The sequence below is a fragment of the Anabrus simplex genome, chromosome 2, assembly GCF_040414725.1.
Source record: "Anabrus simplex isolate iqAnaSimp1 chromosome 2, ASM4041472v1, whole genome shotgun sequence".
Classification (NCBI taxonomy): domain Eukaryota; kingdom Metazoa; phylum Arthropoda; class Insecta; order Orthoptera; family Tettigoniidae; genus Anabrus; species Anabrus simplex.
In genome coordinates this window covers 952,225,076-952,241,651 of record NC_090266.1, presented here as the reverse complement: position 1 = coordinate 952,241,651, position 16,576 = coordinate 952,225,076, and the positions used below count along the sequence as shown (strand labels likewise).

Sequence of the window (16,576 nt, the reverse complement as noted above, 5' to 3'; positions counted from 1 at the left end):
CTCCCGGTCAGTTGGGTATGTAAATCTTTGCCATCTTTTCCTATAATCATTTCTAATATGGATAAAATCCTTCAGGAGATCCGGCGTGGTGTCATATTGGGTGCCTAGAAGGCACTGAACCCGCGGCCGGACTGCATTCTTAGTCATTACCCGTCCAGGAGGCGTTTCCAGCGCGGTCCGCACATTTGACGACGGTCCGGAACATTATTATTATTATTATTATTATTATTATTATTATTATTATTATTATTATTATTATTATTATTATTATTATTATTATTATTATGTGTTGCTGGAATGGATGATGACAGGAAAACTGGAGTATACGGAGAAAAACCTGTCCCGCCTCCGTTTCGTCCAGCACGAATGTCACATGGAGTGAACGGGATTTGAACCACGGAACCCAGCTGTGAGAGGCCGGCGCGCTGCCGAGGATCGTTATAAGTACATTAAGAACAGGAAAATCAATTGGTCTCACCTCCTTCTACACCCCACCGCCATTAAGTTTATTTACCAGCACCCCCCCCAAAAAAAAAATTAAAGAAGGCTTGTTTCTTATGCTTAAAGAAGATTTCAAACACCAATGTTCACGTCTATTACTTTCAGTTTAGAGATATAAGTATCCCCATAAAAATAATTTACTTTTTTCACTTCATTTCACACTACTCCCCCCCCCCCCTAAGTAAATTTTCCCGCAAAAAATACTTGTTTCTTTAATAGTAAAGGATCTTCTAAATACCAATTTTCACGACTCTAACTTCTTCAGTTTTTGATTTATGTGTCCTCATGAAAGGAATTCAACTCCTTTACACTCTCGCCCTCCAAGATGGTTTCCCCCCAAAACGCGTTTTTCTTTGTTTTTAAAGGAGATCCAAATACGAATTTTCACGTCTGTAACAACTTTAGTTTTTATTAGAAGTATGTATTCTCATTCAATTAATTCAATTAATTTTTTGAATTCTTTCACCCCCCCCGCCCCTTTCATTGGATTTTCCGAGAATACGTGTTTCTTTATTTTTAAAGCAGATTGCAAATATCAAATTTCACGTCTGTAACATCTTCATTTTTGAGATATCAGTAGCCTAATTAAAAGAATTCAACACCATTTTCAGTCACTTTTACCCCCCCCTCCACCCAAGTGGTATTTCCGAAAGCTAAAAATACACGTTTCTTTATGTTTAATAGAGATAAAAAACCATTTTTCACTTCTGTAACATGTTAAGTTTTTTGAGATAAACTGTAAAAATTCTCATTTTAAAATTTCACCCCTTTTGAGTTCCCCTTAAGTGGAGTTTTCAAACACAAATCACCTATGTTTCTTTAGATTTATAGGAGATTACAAACACCCACTTTTTACGTCTGTAACATTTTACGTTTCCAAGATATTCTGTAGATATAGTCTTTCAAAATTTGTCACTCCTGTTTAACCGCCATTAATTGGATTTTCCAAAACTAAAAAATACGTGTTTCTTTATTTTTAAAGGAGATCCCATATACAAATTTTCAGTTCTGTAATATCTTTCGTTTCTGAGATATATGTATCCTCATTAAAGGCATTCAACCCATTTTTCACCCTTTTACACCCCTCCTATTGGGATTTACAGGAAACAAAAAAATACGTTTTCCTTTATTTTTAGAGGAGATTCTAACTACCAATTTTTACATCTGTAAATTTTAAAGTTTTAAGATGTATACACACTCATTTTAAAAAATTTACCCTCCCCCCTTTTTACCCCCCAATATTTGGATTTTCCAAAAACGAAAAAATGCGTGTGTTTATTTATTTTTAAAGGAGATTCTAAATACCAATTTTCACATATATAACCTTTAAAAATTTTGAGATAGATACACTCATTTTAGAATATTACTCCCTTTTCACCCCCCCCCTAAATTGGATTTTCCAGAAACAAAAAATACGTGTTTCTTTATTTTTAACGGAGATCCCAAACACCAATTTTCAGGTCTGTAATATCTTCAGTTTCTGATATATAAGTACCCTCATTAAAGGCATTCAACCACTTTTTAGCCCCTTTTCACTCCTCCTATTGCGATTTTCCGAAAACAAAAAAATACGTGTTCCTTTATTTTTAATGAAGATTCTAAATACCAATTTTTACAGCTGCAAACTTTAAAAGTTTGGAGATATAGATTCACTCATTTTAAAAATTCACCCCCTTTTCACCCTCCCATTAATTGGATTTTACAAAAACAAAAAAATACGTGTTTCTTTATTTTTAAAAGAGATCAAACGTACCAATTTTCAGGTCTGTAATATCTTCAGTTTCTGAGATATAGGTACCGGTATCCTGATTAAAGGCATTCAACCCATTTTCCCCATTTTCACCCTTTTTCACCCCTCCTATTGGGATTTTCTGAAAACAAAAAAATACGTGTTTCCTTATTTTTAAAGACGATTCTAAATACCAATTTTTACATCTGTAAACTTTTAAAGTTTTGAGATATAGAGCAACTCATTTTAAAATTTCACCCCCGTTTTCACACCCTTAGCGAAGGAATATCCCAAAATCCTCTCTTAGCGAGCACCTACGTCTTAATATGAATATATCCCCAAAATTTCATCTCTTTATGTCCAGTAGTTTTGGCTCGGCGATGATGAATCAGTCAGTCAGGACAAGTTATTTTATATATATATAGATGATGTTAATGCTTTCTGCCACCAAATTCAATAAAAATTCATTCTCTGGGAAAGTGATATTAGGCTTCTTTCTTCATTTCTGGTCAATAACGGATAGAATTTAAGATAAATTATTTGCAAACCCTGAATGGAATCAAGAACTTGTTTACATCTCGATAGTGGCGACAGAAAATAGTCATTTGTTTTCAGTGCGTCCAAATGGAATATTTAAGTTTCAAATTCAGATTGAAACAAAAACTTAGTTTTGATAAACCAAGATAGTGAATTCTGTGGTGAATACAGAAGTGAGCTTTATCTGAGAAAATGACATTATCCAAGTTCTGAAAATCTAAGATAAAAGCAAAAGTAACTGACGTTGGTCAATATGGACCTAAGGGCTAGACATTCTGTACATTCATTCAGTAAACCAATGTAATGGCAGAGTTATAGTTGATACTGGCCTTACCCAATCAATCATATATTGTAGATATCAATGCAGATAAGTCAGGCTAAACTCATAACATTGGATTTGTTTTGTTATTGATGATGAAGCAGCTTCCAGTTCACATTCTGTGATTTCAATACCATCAAGAGGATAATCTTTATCATTTATTCACAACCCTGGCCCAAGAATATCACACAGAGGAATGGATAGGTTTAAAATACACACATCAGCTAAGGAGAAAAAACAACTCGATTTGTGAATAGGTTGCTTTTTTTTTTGGTAAAAAAAACTTGGCTTTTTGGCTTAGTTAACATCCTGAGATTGTAAAAATGATTCAGCTCCTTCAACCTGGTTGCAAAGCATCCATCTGAAAGCAAATTTCAGATGAACTTCTCGACAAAATTTTGCTGAAGAGTTAGCCAAAGTAAAGAAAACTCAGGTAGGAAAATCTGTATGAATGGGTTTATATGGTTAGAACAATATGCACAACAACTCAGTTCTTTGTATGTGACTTAGTGACGTAATGGAATGCTGTACTCACTTAACCGAAACCACTTACACCAAAGCTATACATCAGATTTTTCGGATTAACCAGAAAATATTTTCTAATAATAATTTTGTTTTTACGTCCTGTTAACTACTTTTACGGCTTCCGGAGGCACCTAGGTGCTGGAACTGAGAATGACAGTTCACTTACTATTCTTCAAGAACTGAAGAATGTGAATGTAAAGGATGTGGTTTACTAGGCAGCAAAGGCATGGGAGGGTATCAGTGAGCAGTTCATGAGGAAAACGTGGAAGAAATTGTGGCCGAGTCTCGCATTCATCGAGAGTCCAGTGGAAGCGTCTGCAAATGTCAATCTCCTTGAAATAATTCAACAACTTCCTGGGTGTGAGGAAGCCAACGAAAATGACATTAGCGAGTGGATGGAAACTGTCATCAATTACAAACAGACCTAGAAATTTTAGCTATGGTGGAGAAAGAATCTGGAGTTGATGAGGAACAGAGTGACGACGAAGAAGACAACAATGAACAACTAGTGTCACATTCAGATGCCGTGGCTGCCTTAGAACTTGCTGTACGCTACGTCGAGCAACACTCCGCTGCTACGCCCACTGATGTGATGTTTATGAGACGCTGGTTTAACACTGCATCTTCCAGTAGGTTCCAATTACTAAGGCAAAAGAAACTAACAGACTTTGTAAAGATAAACGACCATTGATTGATGGTTTATGATGTGTAATTATGTTTACATTAAGTTATTCTAGTAAAATATAACTAATAAAATGCAAGTAAACCTTCATCCTATAATATGTTCTTTCATTTCAATAAGAATAAGTTTTTTTAAATTTGAATATTTCAGTTCGGATTAATCGGACTTTTGGATTAACGGGGTTTGGATTTACAGGACGCTAGTGTAATTTGTTTTGTGTCTCCGAAAACCGTAAAAGTAGGCAGTGGGACATAAAACTGTTATTATCATTTGTTAGGTACGTTGACGAGCAAAACAATCTGTATGATTGGATTGTTTTTACCACGTTTTAAACTTACATCTCCAAAATGACCTATACTGGCCTGAGTTATGAAATATTAAACATTCACTTTGTTAAGGATCTCGCCTGCTATATTAATAGCAACAATCATGAATATTTCTTAACTAAAGTAAACTTGTGTCCTCATCCCGAGGAGGTGCAGCTCTTTTTAGGCACACATCCAATGGAGGTAAGCTGCATGTATTACTTTACCGCATACCAACCTTCGTGCCATTCTTATATCTCTCGCAGTAGCAGGAATTGACCTTGCCCCCCCCGAGAATGGCAGCTAATTGTGCTAACCATTACGCTGCAGGACATTCTTAACTACAAAACACAGACATATCGCATAACTGAGGCATGCTTCCATTGCGTAGGTGGGACTGTTCACCTATTTGTGCAACGTCATCGGAGCTGCAGTACGCTACGGAGGTTGACATTTCTTAACTAAGAAACACAGATGTACTGCATGACTTTGATGCTTGTTTTCATTGTGTGGGTTGGATGGACAAAACTATTCATTAATTTGTGTGATGTCATCTGAGGTGCAGAATGGCCTGTACCTGTTTCGGAGCAGAATCGTTGATCTCCTCTGACAGATTTATGTTGGGCGAATCTTATATGCAAGCTTTATTTTGTTTTCATTTTCTCTGTCTAGAAAAGCCAGGGGGTCTAACACCTGAGGAAATATGGTATTTCTCTAACATGATTTTTTCATTTATTGAAATGTGCGATTACAGCACATTACAGACTATGAATCTCATGTTAAATCTGTATTGACGGTTGAAGTTCTTACAAAATTGTACAAAAACTATTTTGATCCTCCTAGTCAATACTATATAAATTACATCCAATTAAGACGATACTTCACATATAAATAGACATGTTTTGATCCGGCATTGCGTCATCCTCAGTAAACCATGTATAATGAATTAAAAACATAGGAAACACACAAAATGAAATGTTAGTTAAAAAGTTTTTAAAAAAAGCATGATGAAAGGTAAAAAAAACCCTCTGAAATGATGATCGTTAAAACAGTCATGAGCTAGATTTCTTTCTGTTTCAATGTTTGTGTTGTCCTTTGGTGTGTTTCAACTAGTAACCGTATACCGTTGGCTTAGTTGTTATGTTCCGACATGGGCTGATATACATAAGCATTATTGAAGTTCAACTGTCTGACTTTTAGTCTGTAAAATGGATAAAACAAATCAAATTAAGATTGAAAAATGGTAACTAACAGGAACAACATTAGATTAAGTTATGAAGAAAGAAAATTAACTTATGTTATGTGGCCCGCTTGTATCACCTGTGTTCTCTGACTATGGAGTCCAGCTCTCGACTGACTTGCTCCCGCAGCCGAGGCGCAAGACGTGTTGCTACAAGGAAGTAGAGTGGGGAAAATGGGCGAGGCTTGCGGGAGAATGGATGTGGGCAGAATATGGGGGGCGGTGACTGAAACCGAGTGTAATGATTGTGAGTTCTCATGTTCCTGTTTTTTTACCACAAATGATCAGAATAAAAGTTTCACATATTATGTCCTTTTTTTTCATTTATCTCATTTAAGTTGAGGCTGGGTTCTTATATTAATCCATACTGATGTAAAAATCCTGTATAATGTTGAGTAGTGGACCTTTTTGTTCACGTTTTAGAATTTTTAGAACTTGATCTATTGTAGTAGAATTGTGATTATAGACTTTGTGATGGTTACTCATGGCAGAGAAACGATTGTATTTTAAAGCATTGCGATGTTCTGTATATCTTATGAGGAAATTCCTACCGGTTTGTCTGACGCATCCCTGGCATTCCAGTTTATATATCCCAGAATTTGTGTATTTATTGCTAGTATTTACTGTGTGAGAGTTAAATAATATACATACATTAGTGTTGCTGGTTTTGAAAGCAATTTTTAGGTTCTGTTTTCTTGGGACGTTGGTGATTATGTGTATATTATTATTGCTAAATGTGAATGTGGCATATTTTTCTTTAGTTTTTGACTCTTTCATTAAGGTAGTTGTGGGCTTCTAAGTATGTTTATTGATTAGCTTATTTATAAATTTTGTGCTGAATCCACTGCTCAAAGCTATTTCGCGGATGGTCCCGATTTCTTTTTTCAAATTTTTCTTTGAGAGTGGGATTTTTAAAGCTCTTTCTAACGTGCTTTTGTAGGCAGCTATTTTGTGAGCTTCAGGATGTATAATTTTGTTTAATGGTGTTAGCAGCGTAAGTTGGTTTCCGGTAAATGTTAAATGCCGGGTGATTATTCTTATGACGTGGTAGTGTTACGTCTAAATAATTAAGCGAGTTATTGTTCTCCATTTCCATAGTGAATTGAATATTCTGATCTAAACTGTTGAGTAGTTAAAAAATCTCCTTTCCTTCATTAACGCTGCTTTCTATGATAGCTAGCACATTGTCGACGTAACGTGTCCAGTATTTTATAGCTTTGATCTTACCTACGATGTTTGTGTGGTCTATGTGGTCCATATATATGTTCGCCAAAATACTCGAGGAAGGTGCTCCCATTGGTAAACTTGTCTGTTGGTAGATTTTATTCTCAAAACTGAAATAATTATTACTTAAAGAGAATTTGAATAGGCCTTTGAACTAATCCATTTCACCAATGGTTAATTTACTAAATTTGGTTAAATTATTCCGTATCAAATGATTAGTGGTTTTAACGGGGATACTGGCATTGATGACATCAAATGAAAGGATCTTGTGGATTTCCGGTACCTTTATATGTTTTATTCTCTCGCAAAGTTCTATGGAGTTCTTTATTGTTGTATTCGCTTGGTAGTGATAATGTGTACTAAGGAAATCTTGAATAGATTGAGATAGTTTGTATGTCGGGCTACCCCTAAAATTGATAATTGGTCATATAGGGGTGTTAGCCTTACGAATTTTTGGTAACAATTTCACTACAGGTAACATAGGGTTCATGGCAATGAGTTTTTCTTTTCAAATTCACTGAAAAAGAAAGAACTATTATTGACTATTGATTTTAATTCTTTTTGCAGGTTATTTAAAGGATCCTTCTTGATTACATCAAATTTGTTTTCTGTGAAAAACAAATGCGTTTTATTAATATAATCGTTCCTCTCCATGATTACTACTGCATTCCCTTTATCAGATTTAGTTGCTATTAGGTCATCAAACTTTAATTTTTCTTTGAGGTTTTTAACTTTCTTATTGATGATGATGCTGCTTGTTGTTTTAAGGGGCCTAACATCGAAGGTCATTGGCCCCAACTTTCTTATTAATGGATCAGTCTGTGTTATGATTAAATACTTGTTTATGATAAGATAAAAGTTTGTTTTTTTATAATGTATTATATCTCTTCCTGTTTATCTAAGGGTAATTTGTTGACTGCCCTTTCTGTTTCTACTAAAGTGGTAATTAAACTACCATGTTTGGAGGTGGTGGGCCAATTATGTTTGGGTCCACTACTCAGAATTTCAAGGTTGTCCTTGCTAAGGCTTACTTTACAAAAGTTCATAACTGGTGGATGAAAACCTTTGGATTTGATGTTGGTTTCAGTTGGGTTGGTTATACTGACAAAGTTTTTTGTGTTCTGTTTATTTTGAGTTTATGAGCGAGTTCAATTTTTTGTCTAGCGTATTTTATTTACTGGATAATGTGTTCTCTAGTTTATTTGTGATGTGTTTTTGCATTGAATTCCATTCTAATGGGACTAAAAGTGTGGTAATTTCCAAGTGGGCCTCGTAAAGTCTGTTGTTCAAAATTGAGTTCTTCTTATGTAAAAAATTGATCTCCTCCCATATCCAAATCTTATCTGTCTTTAATTGAGTGAATCTGGTTCTTGTAGTGTTCCTGTGCGTCGTTTTTGTAAATTTTAGTAACTTAGGTGTGACACCATTATTAAGGCATGTCTTAAGAAAGGTTATGTCGTTACCTACTTTCACTAATTTCACTATTGTATTAAGGTAGAAATTAGCTTTCTCTCTTGCCTTGATGGCATTCCCATTACAGACTATGAATTTCATGTTAAATCCATATTGACGGTTGAACTTCTTACAAAACTGTACAAAAACTATTTTAATCCTCCTAGTCAATACTATATATTTAACGTCCAATTAAGATGAAACTTCACACATAAATAGGCGTGTTTCAACCCGGCATTGGGTCATCCTCCGTAAGACATGTATAATGAATTAAAAACATAGGAAACACACAAAATGACATGTTAGTTAAAAAGTTTTTAAAAAAGCATGAGGAAAGTTAAAAAACTGTGAAATGTTGATCGTTAAAACAGTCAAGAGCTAGAGGTCTTTCTGTTTCAATGTTTTTGTTGTCCTTTGGTGTGGTTCAACTGGTAACTGTATACTGTTGGCTTAATTGTTGTGTTCCAACATGGGCTGATACACATAAGCATTATTGAAGTTGAACCGTCTGATGTTTAGTCTGTAAAATGGACAATACAAATCGAATTAAGATTGAAAAATTATGACTAACAGGAACAACATTAGATTAAGTTATGAAGAACGAAAATTATGCTACGTGGCCTGCTTGTATCACCTGTGTTCTCTGCCTACGGAGTCCAGCTCTCGACTGACTTGCTCCCGCAGTTGAGACGCAAGATGTGTTACTACAAGGACGTGGCGTGGGGAAACGGGGCAGGGCTTGTGGGAGAATGGGAATGTGCAGAATAATGGGGGCAGTGAATGAAACCGAGTGTAATGACTGTGAGTTTTTATGTTCATGTTTTTTACTACAAATGATCGGAATAAAAGTTTCCCATATTACGTTCTTTTTTTTCATTTATCTCATTTAAATTCAGGGCTGGGTTCTTATATCGATCCATACTGATGTAAAAATTCTCTAAAATTTTGAGTAGTGGACCTTTTTGTTCACGTTGCAGAATTTTTAGATCTTGATCCATTGTAGTATAATTGTGATTATAGTCTTCTTCCTTTTGCCAGGTCTGTTTCTTCGAGCTGAAAGTTACAGAACTGGGAGTGCAGAATATGAGTTTCTTTATCTAAATGTTCCATTTCATTATTCAGAATGTTCGTAAACTTGTTAAAGGAAAATCTAAGGCTGGAAAATTATGCCTTACTTATAGCAGAAATATTTGCAACTTCTGCATTAATCAAAACGTCACCTTTGAACGGAAATTTGTGTACCATGTAGTCACATGATGAAGAGAAACGCTTTCTAACAGACTTAAAGAATATGCACTTTTCCTCAGACCTCGAAGTGTTCATCAGAACAATCGCAGAGTTCCCTATTATTAGATCACAATCATCTGTTTGACTTGCTGGAGTATGATAATCTACATCAAGGAGGGAGGAGGAGCTTTTAATAACGTGTGGTTTCACAAACCTTGCTATCACATTCTTCAATAGTTCCTACAAAACTGACTTGCAAAATCATATCTTAACACCTTCCTAGTAATAACCAGCGAGTAGGTACATGCTTCTGAATTTTCCTGATCTCTCTGTTGTGTAAAGTCTGAAATTCTCTGAACTCTTCTTTCCTCTTTGCACTCCTTTCCAGATAATAAAATATATCAACTATACTTTCATCTATATTTACAGGCAAGCACGCTACACACTTCTCTGCAGCAAGATTAATTAAGTGACAAGAGCAACCTACGATAGTTATGTTACTATTTTCCCGCTTCAAACATCCTGCCACACCATTCTTTAATCCTACCATTACTGGAGCATTATCAGCACCAAGAGCTAGGCAGTTGTTTAAAGGAATGCGGAATTCCTGAAAAGTTGAGAGCAAAAGATTGGCAATGTTAGCTCCAGTAGCATCTTCTTCTAAATTACGCACAGAGAGTAGGCAACTTTGAATTTCATTGAGTTCAAGCCTAAAAAATCTTACAACAATATATTTTCAAGTCGCTTTTATTGCTACTATCAGTTGCAACAGAAAATGCATTCACCTGCAAATATGACACAATTTTCTCCCGTTCCCGTTCTTCCATGTACATTTCTGTAATGATAGCTACTGTTTTCGTTCTAGCACACCCATATTGTTTAGCAATTTCAAAATCAGTAAACATTTTGTGAAACAAAGGCCCCGCGCGGTCAGCACAATTTACAGGCAGGTTATGATCTATGATAAATGATGTAAATAAAGCCTCGGCATTCGTCACAGGCTTTATATCTTGATTTTTACATGAAAAGTTCAGTTTCTGGTTCCTTACTACACACTGGCCACTCTCCTCATGTTTTTTCCTTTGCACATGTTTGAGTATATCGCACTTCCCACCATGCGCAACTGAAAAATCACACCTACATATAGTACAGAATGTGAATGCTGGTCCCTTTCTGGATTCAATGAAACACAGAAACTCTTCCCTATAAATGCTTTTAAACACTGTATCATATTTCTTTTTTGACGTTTTGGCCAAAACAAATATTAAGACATACAACCAAAAAGCATTACTACGTGACGTAACACGAGCATTTATGCAGGTCCTGCCGCAGGTAGACGTCCATGGCGTGCTACTTCTGAGGTTAGGTTACTCGCTTGTGACTTTCACTTCCTATTATAAGCCATTTGAATATTTGTCTGTATTATAGACCAAAGAGGAGCACGACTGGCCACCGTGCCCTGTACTGCCATCCAGTTGTGATTATTAGAACTGCTATTGACCAGCCATACTCAGCTATATATCGATAGAACAAGGAAACTCGCGGGAGTTTAAAATAGTATGAAAATTACTGAAACTGCTCTGAAAATCAGAGCATCGGTCCCAGTGATCTGAGATCGGGAAGAACGATGAAAAATCGGGAGTCTCCCGCTTAAATCTGGAGAGTTGGCACATCTGCCTGCGAAATATCATAGTAGTCTCCCGCTTAAATCTGGAGAGTTGGCACATCTGCCTGCGAAATATCATAGTATGTAACAACAATAGGATACAAATTGGCATTTGTATCATTGCTTCCATCCATTGCCAAAGAAAATGATCCCTTTTGAATGCACTTAACGACTTCAAATGATGCATTTTTTGCCATTTTATTTACAATAAATGTTGTTTTTGTGCGACCACAGCTATATTTCTTTGCAACTTCTGATGTGGAAAACATCTTCTTAAATAAAGCACCAGCATGATCAGCCGCACTTAAGGGCACATTGTGCTCCAGCAAAAAGAAAATAAATAGACACTCGGCTCTAATTACGTCACTGTCAACATTTCCAGACTTGGCAAAAAAGTTGTTGATTTTCTACTTATCTTCCTTCGATTTAACATAACTTATGTGTTTGCTGCACTTCACATGATTACTTAAATCGTTTCTTCCACCATGTGCCATATTAACTCTTAGAGTGTCGGGGAGCGCAATCGTGCTCCTCTGTAGGCTAGTGAAAAGTGCCAGGAGCGCCATCGCCCTCCATGTTGCAGCTGTCTACGTAAGTTGTAATAGTTTGCACATATCTGACTGATGGCAGCTCCAGTCAGCATCACTCTGTAGTAGATAATACATAGTTTCTAAATCTACCACCAGAATCTCTGTGTGACATGTTGTGTTGATGTTATGATTTTTTCTATTTCAGCTGTTTAGCGCGTACCTGTAGACCATGTGTTCGTAGTAATGGCGAAGAGTTCTCGTATTGTGTTTGAAATTGATGACTATTTTGTACATTATGTTAATTAATTGAATGATGATTCAGATGATACTGAGAGTGATAATAATGCCGGTAATGTTTCAAACAGAGACGATAGTGGTGATATTATCCGACTTACTCGTGTGATAGTGATGCATGAAATTTCCGATTCAGACGATAATGATAGTGACGGGAATAATGATGGAGTTGACGGAGACAGTAATGACGATGATGACCAGATTCCCGATTTCCATGAAATTCAGTCTGATAACAATGTACAATTTCAACCCTCTCCTGCATTCCTTGAGACGCCTGGCCCTAAACGTGCAACTCCTCCTGAAGCTAGACCAAGTCAGTATTTTAATCTATTTTTAGAAGAACTGTTATTCTTAAAACATTGATATTTTACGAACTAGTAAACAATGCATCAATGTGCACAGGAATACCAAATTTAGGTGAGTACAATCAAAATACTAGGATGTACTGAGATCCAAATTTGAATTTTAAAATTTTTCAAAAATTGCATGAACAATTTTTTTTTTTACTCAGCCGTATGAATTATTTTCGTGATGTTAATATAATGAGTGAAGAGCGGGATCACTTAGCTACAATAAAATGTAAACTACAATGAGATATCTTGAAAAGTGAGGAAAGGATATGCTTTTATATTCGGTGTTGCATAATAGGCATTTTCTCTCTGGCAATCTTAGCAACCACAGCAGTAAGGGAGCCGGCATTAAGAGGGTGAATATCACACCCACATACCATGCAAAAGGCAAATTTTTCTCCCTTTCTTGATTTTAGTATGCACGGAAAACCAACAGAATATGAATTTTTAAATGTCTGGAAGTAAGCTTACTGTTTTTTGTTGGATTTATTCATGAATCCTACAACAGGAATATAACATCTGAAAATGTGCGAGAACAAATCTCTCGATATCTACTGTAACTACGAAAGGAACCTGGATCACTGAACGTCACATAAAATTATAACAAACACTCAACGCAGTCAAACACTCCATTAAAACATGTCGAAGCACACAAAGTCTTAAACCATTAAATGAACACGACGCCAATCTCGTGAACAAGGAATATGCACATAGTAAAAAACACACACACATGGAATGAATGTAATTAGTCCAAGAAATACAGGAAAATGCAAAGTACGAAGTTATAACACAAAAACTCAAACACTCCATTAAAATATATCATAACCTTAAAAGGCCAAAACATTCAAGGAAACACCAACTTTGTGAACAAAGAACAACACTCACGTGGTCAAAAAATATGGATTAAATCACAAGCGAACGGAGCAGAACAAGGAATTTGCGGAGCAGAGCCAGTCGACACCTAAGATTCACATGGAAGAACTGTTATCCCGATTTTAAATTCAATTCCAATGATGACACAAACATCAAACGGTTAAAAGTACCAATCATCAAAGAATGAGTTATCGACTATCGTGGACTTGCCTTCGACCCATGCAAACAATTGATTGTACAGAAGTGGGGTGATTATTGAACGTTAACGTTTCAAATTTTTGTCTGCTAAGTCGTAAAATGACGCCGTCCATCCATAAAACCGTAAAATGCTGCAATTTCCATAAATTTTACGGATAAACCGTAAAAGTTGGCAGGTATGTAAAAACATATAGAGGCACTATTTTATACAGATTAACTTGCTTTGGGTACTTTGATCCTCAACCATTATTGTCAGAGTATATGGATGTTTCATGAGTGCTACCAAATTTACTCTTGGAAATATGACAGCTCATGCCATAACTTAATCACAAGGTGTTCAAATTTTAGCAGCTATCCGTGTTAAGGAGTAGTGAACTGTTGTGAGTTATCCAGTGATGCATGATGGGACATTTATTATCATCATCATCATCATCATCATCATCATCATCCATTTTCATAAAAAATTGTTAGATTTGATGGGCCAGTTTAGAACATGCTGTTGAATGCTTTAGGATACTTGTAGAGCAGTCATTTAAATGAAGTTACAAAATACTGGAAGATCATAGAACACTTTTCCTAGATACACCCTATGATGCTGAATTCTCCTTTCTTACTTATAGTATAATTTACACATACTATTGTCCTTGTCATGGAATTGCAACAGTAAATAATATTTTGTGCAAGACAAGAAGCTAGTTTTTCAGCTAAAATTGAAAACACATTAATTTCATCCATAGTTCACATGGGTCATTCAGGTTTGAAACCAGTATATCTACAACTCTTGCCATTTTTGAAAAAAACTCACATTTCACTCATAACAACACATTCGTGCCATCATTTTTCACTTCACATAATCTTTACTTGAAACCAAGAAAGCTCAACGTTAATCTGTGAAATGTCCTACGATTCCCATCCATCTGTTCGAAACAAAATAACACATTCCATCAAATTATTAATTCTAGAAGAGGAAGGAGAAAATATTACCTTGATGATCCCCAATGTCTCGTCCTGAGTTAGGAAGTGGACTGTATGCAGATGATGTTAATGAAGAACTTAGTTCATCTCCAATGGAAGCCTGAAATACAGTAAACAGATATTAGAAAAAGTAGCAATTGTAGTTAGGTCTCGTAGTAATTCATTCATTCATTCATTCATTCATTCATTCATCCATCATCATCAAGACAAAGGTGCACTTCTCTTATGAAATAATTGAGTGGATCCTGTGTGTATTTACATGTCGGCACCAAAATTTGAAGACAGCTGATATACTCCATTTCATAAACTCCAATGCAGTATAGAACCACTTTATATTCACCATAAGAAAAATGCTTCAAAAGCTATCAATACATCAAAATTTCAAGGAGATAACTGTGAAACAACTTTCAGACAGAGTGGTGTCATCATAGACCAGAGAAAGTGTGAATGCACTGGGCTGAGTGGCTCAGACTGTTGAGGCGCTGGCCTTCTGACCTCAACTTGACAGGTTCGCTCCTGGCTCAGTCCGGTGGTATTTGAAGGTGCTCAAATATGTAAGCCTCATGTCGGTAGATTTACCGGCACGTATTATTACTACTGCGGGATTAAATTCCAGCACCTCGGTGTCTCTGAAAACTGTAAAGTAGTTAGTGGGATAAAAACCAATAACATTATTATTACTAAGAGTGAATGAGCGAAAGAGAGAATAAACTGACCATTGTTTTGTGTTCTGCATGTGAATAGAAGGAATTATGCATACCGCATTTATTCATAAAGACCTTTCTCCTCCCAGGTATCAAATATATAAAAGACAAACTTTGCCTGGTATGAAAATAGAAACCACGGAAAACCATCTTCAGTGCTGTCAACAGTGGTATTCGAACCCACTATCTCCCAAATGCAAACTCATAACTATGAAACACTAACCACACAGCCAACTCGCTCAGTAACAATGATAATAATGATAATAATGATAACAATAATAATAATAATAATAATAATAATAATAATAATAATAATAATAATCGTACAGCCTCAGCTACCATGTACAGGCATTTCAATTTGATGAGATATAGGCTGTCTGCGCGTCATCCATTTTACTCTACCAGATGGAGTACACTAGATCACTGTTCGGCGATCTATGGCTGAGTTTTAGTTAATTTTTGCTATTTGTTTCACATCGCACCGACACAGATAGGGCTTATGGCGACGATGGGAGAGGAAGGTCTAGGAATGGGAAGGAAGCGGCCGTGGCCTTAAATAAGGTACAGCCCCAGCATTTGCCTGGTGTGAAAATGGGAAACCACGGAAAATTATCTTCAGGGCTGCCGACAGTGTGGTTCGAACCCACTATCTCCCGGATGCGAGCTCACAGCAGCACGTTCCTAACCGCACGGCCAACTCGCCCGGTAGTTCATTCTGTTCAGTAAACACCAAATGTGTAACCAGAGATCTTTTACATGCTAACATCATACAACATGGAGTGTAGAATGGATTTTTTTTTTTTTCAATTTTATTTTATTTATTTTTTTTGGTAAAGGGACAAAGAGACAAAGTCTCTCATAGTGCATTTGCACTGCTGGTGGCTCCAAATAGCCTATGCAGTGGCCTCCATGGTATGCACTAGCCAGCATCTTGGTAGGTATGCTAGCTACCAACTGATGAGCCCAACCTAGCACACGAGGGCGAAACGCTAGCAACCAGGAATGAGTTAGCTGGAAAATTTATAATGTCCAATAACAGACCATTTATATTGGTATTATAAATTTACTCATTCCAGACAAATCTGTCAGATTCCCTATGGGAATCATCATCTATATTATCTGATAGCCAAGCAGGCATCAATTTTTGGTAAAGAGACAAAGTCTTCAAAATAGCGCCTATGTCTTCAAAATGGCGCCCGGTAATGACGACGTAGTGTTTTATTCTCCGAGTAAATTAACCGTAAA

At 36.2% G+C, this 16,576-nt stretch overlaps 1 protein-coding gene across 1 annotated transcript in view; it reads right to left on the bottom strand.

Annotated features, from left to right (window-relative positions):
• LOC136863210 (leucine-rich melanocyte differentiation-associated protein) overlaps nt 1-16,576 on the bottom strand; it is a 148,576-nt gene that overhangs the window by 20,820 nt on the left and 111,180 nt on the right. Inside the window, exon 5 of the mRNA XM_067139580.2 lies at nt 14,637-14,727. Within this exon, the coding sequence (XP_066995681.1) occupies nt 14,637-14,727 (91 nt within the window). The remainder of the gene's footprint in view (nt 1-14,636; nt 14,728-16,576) is intronic.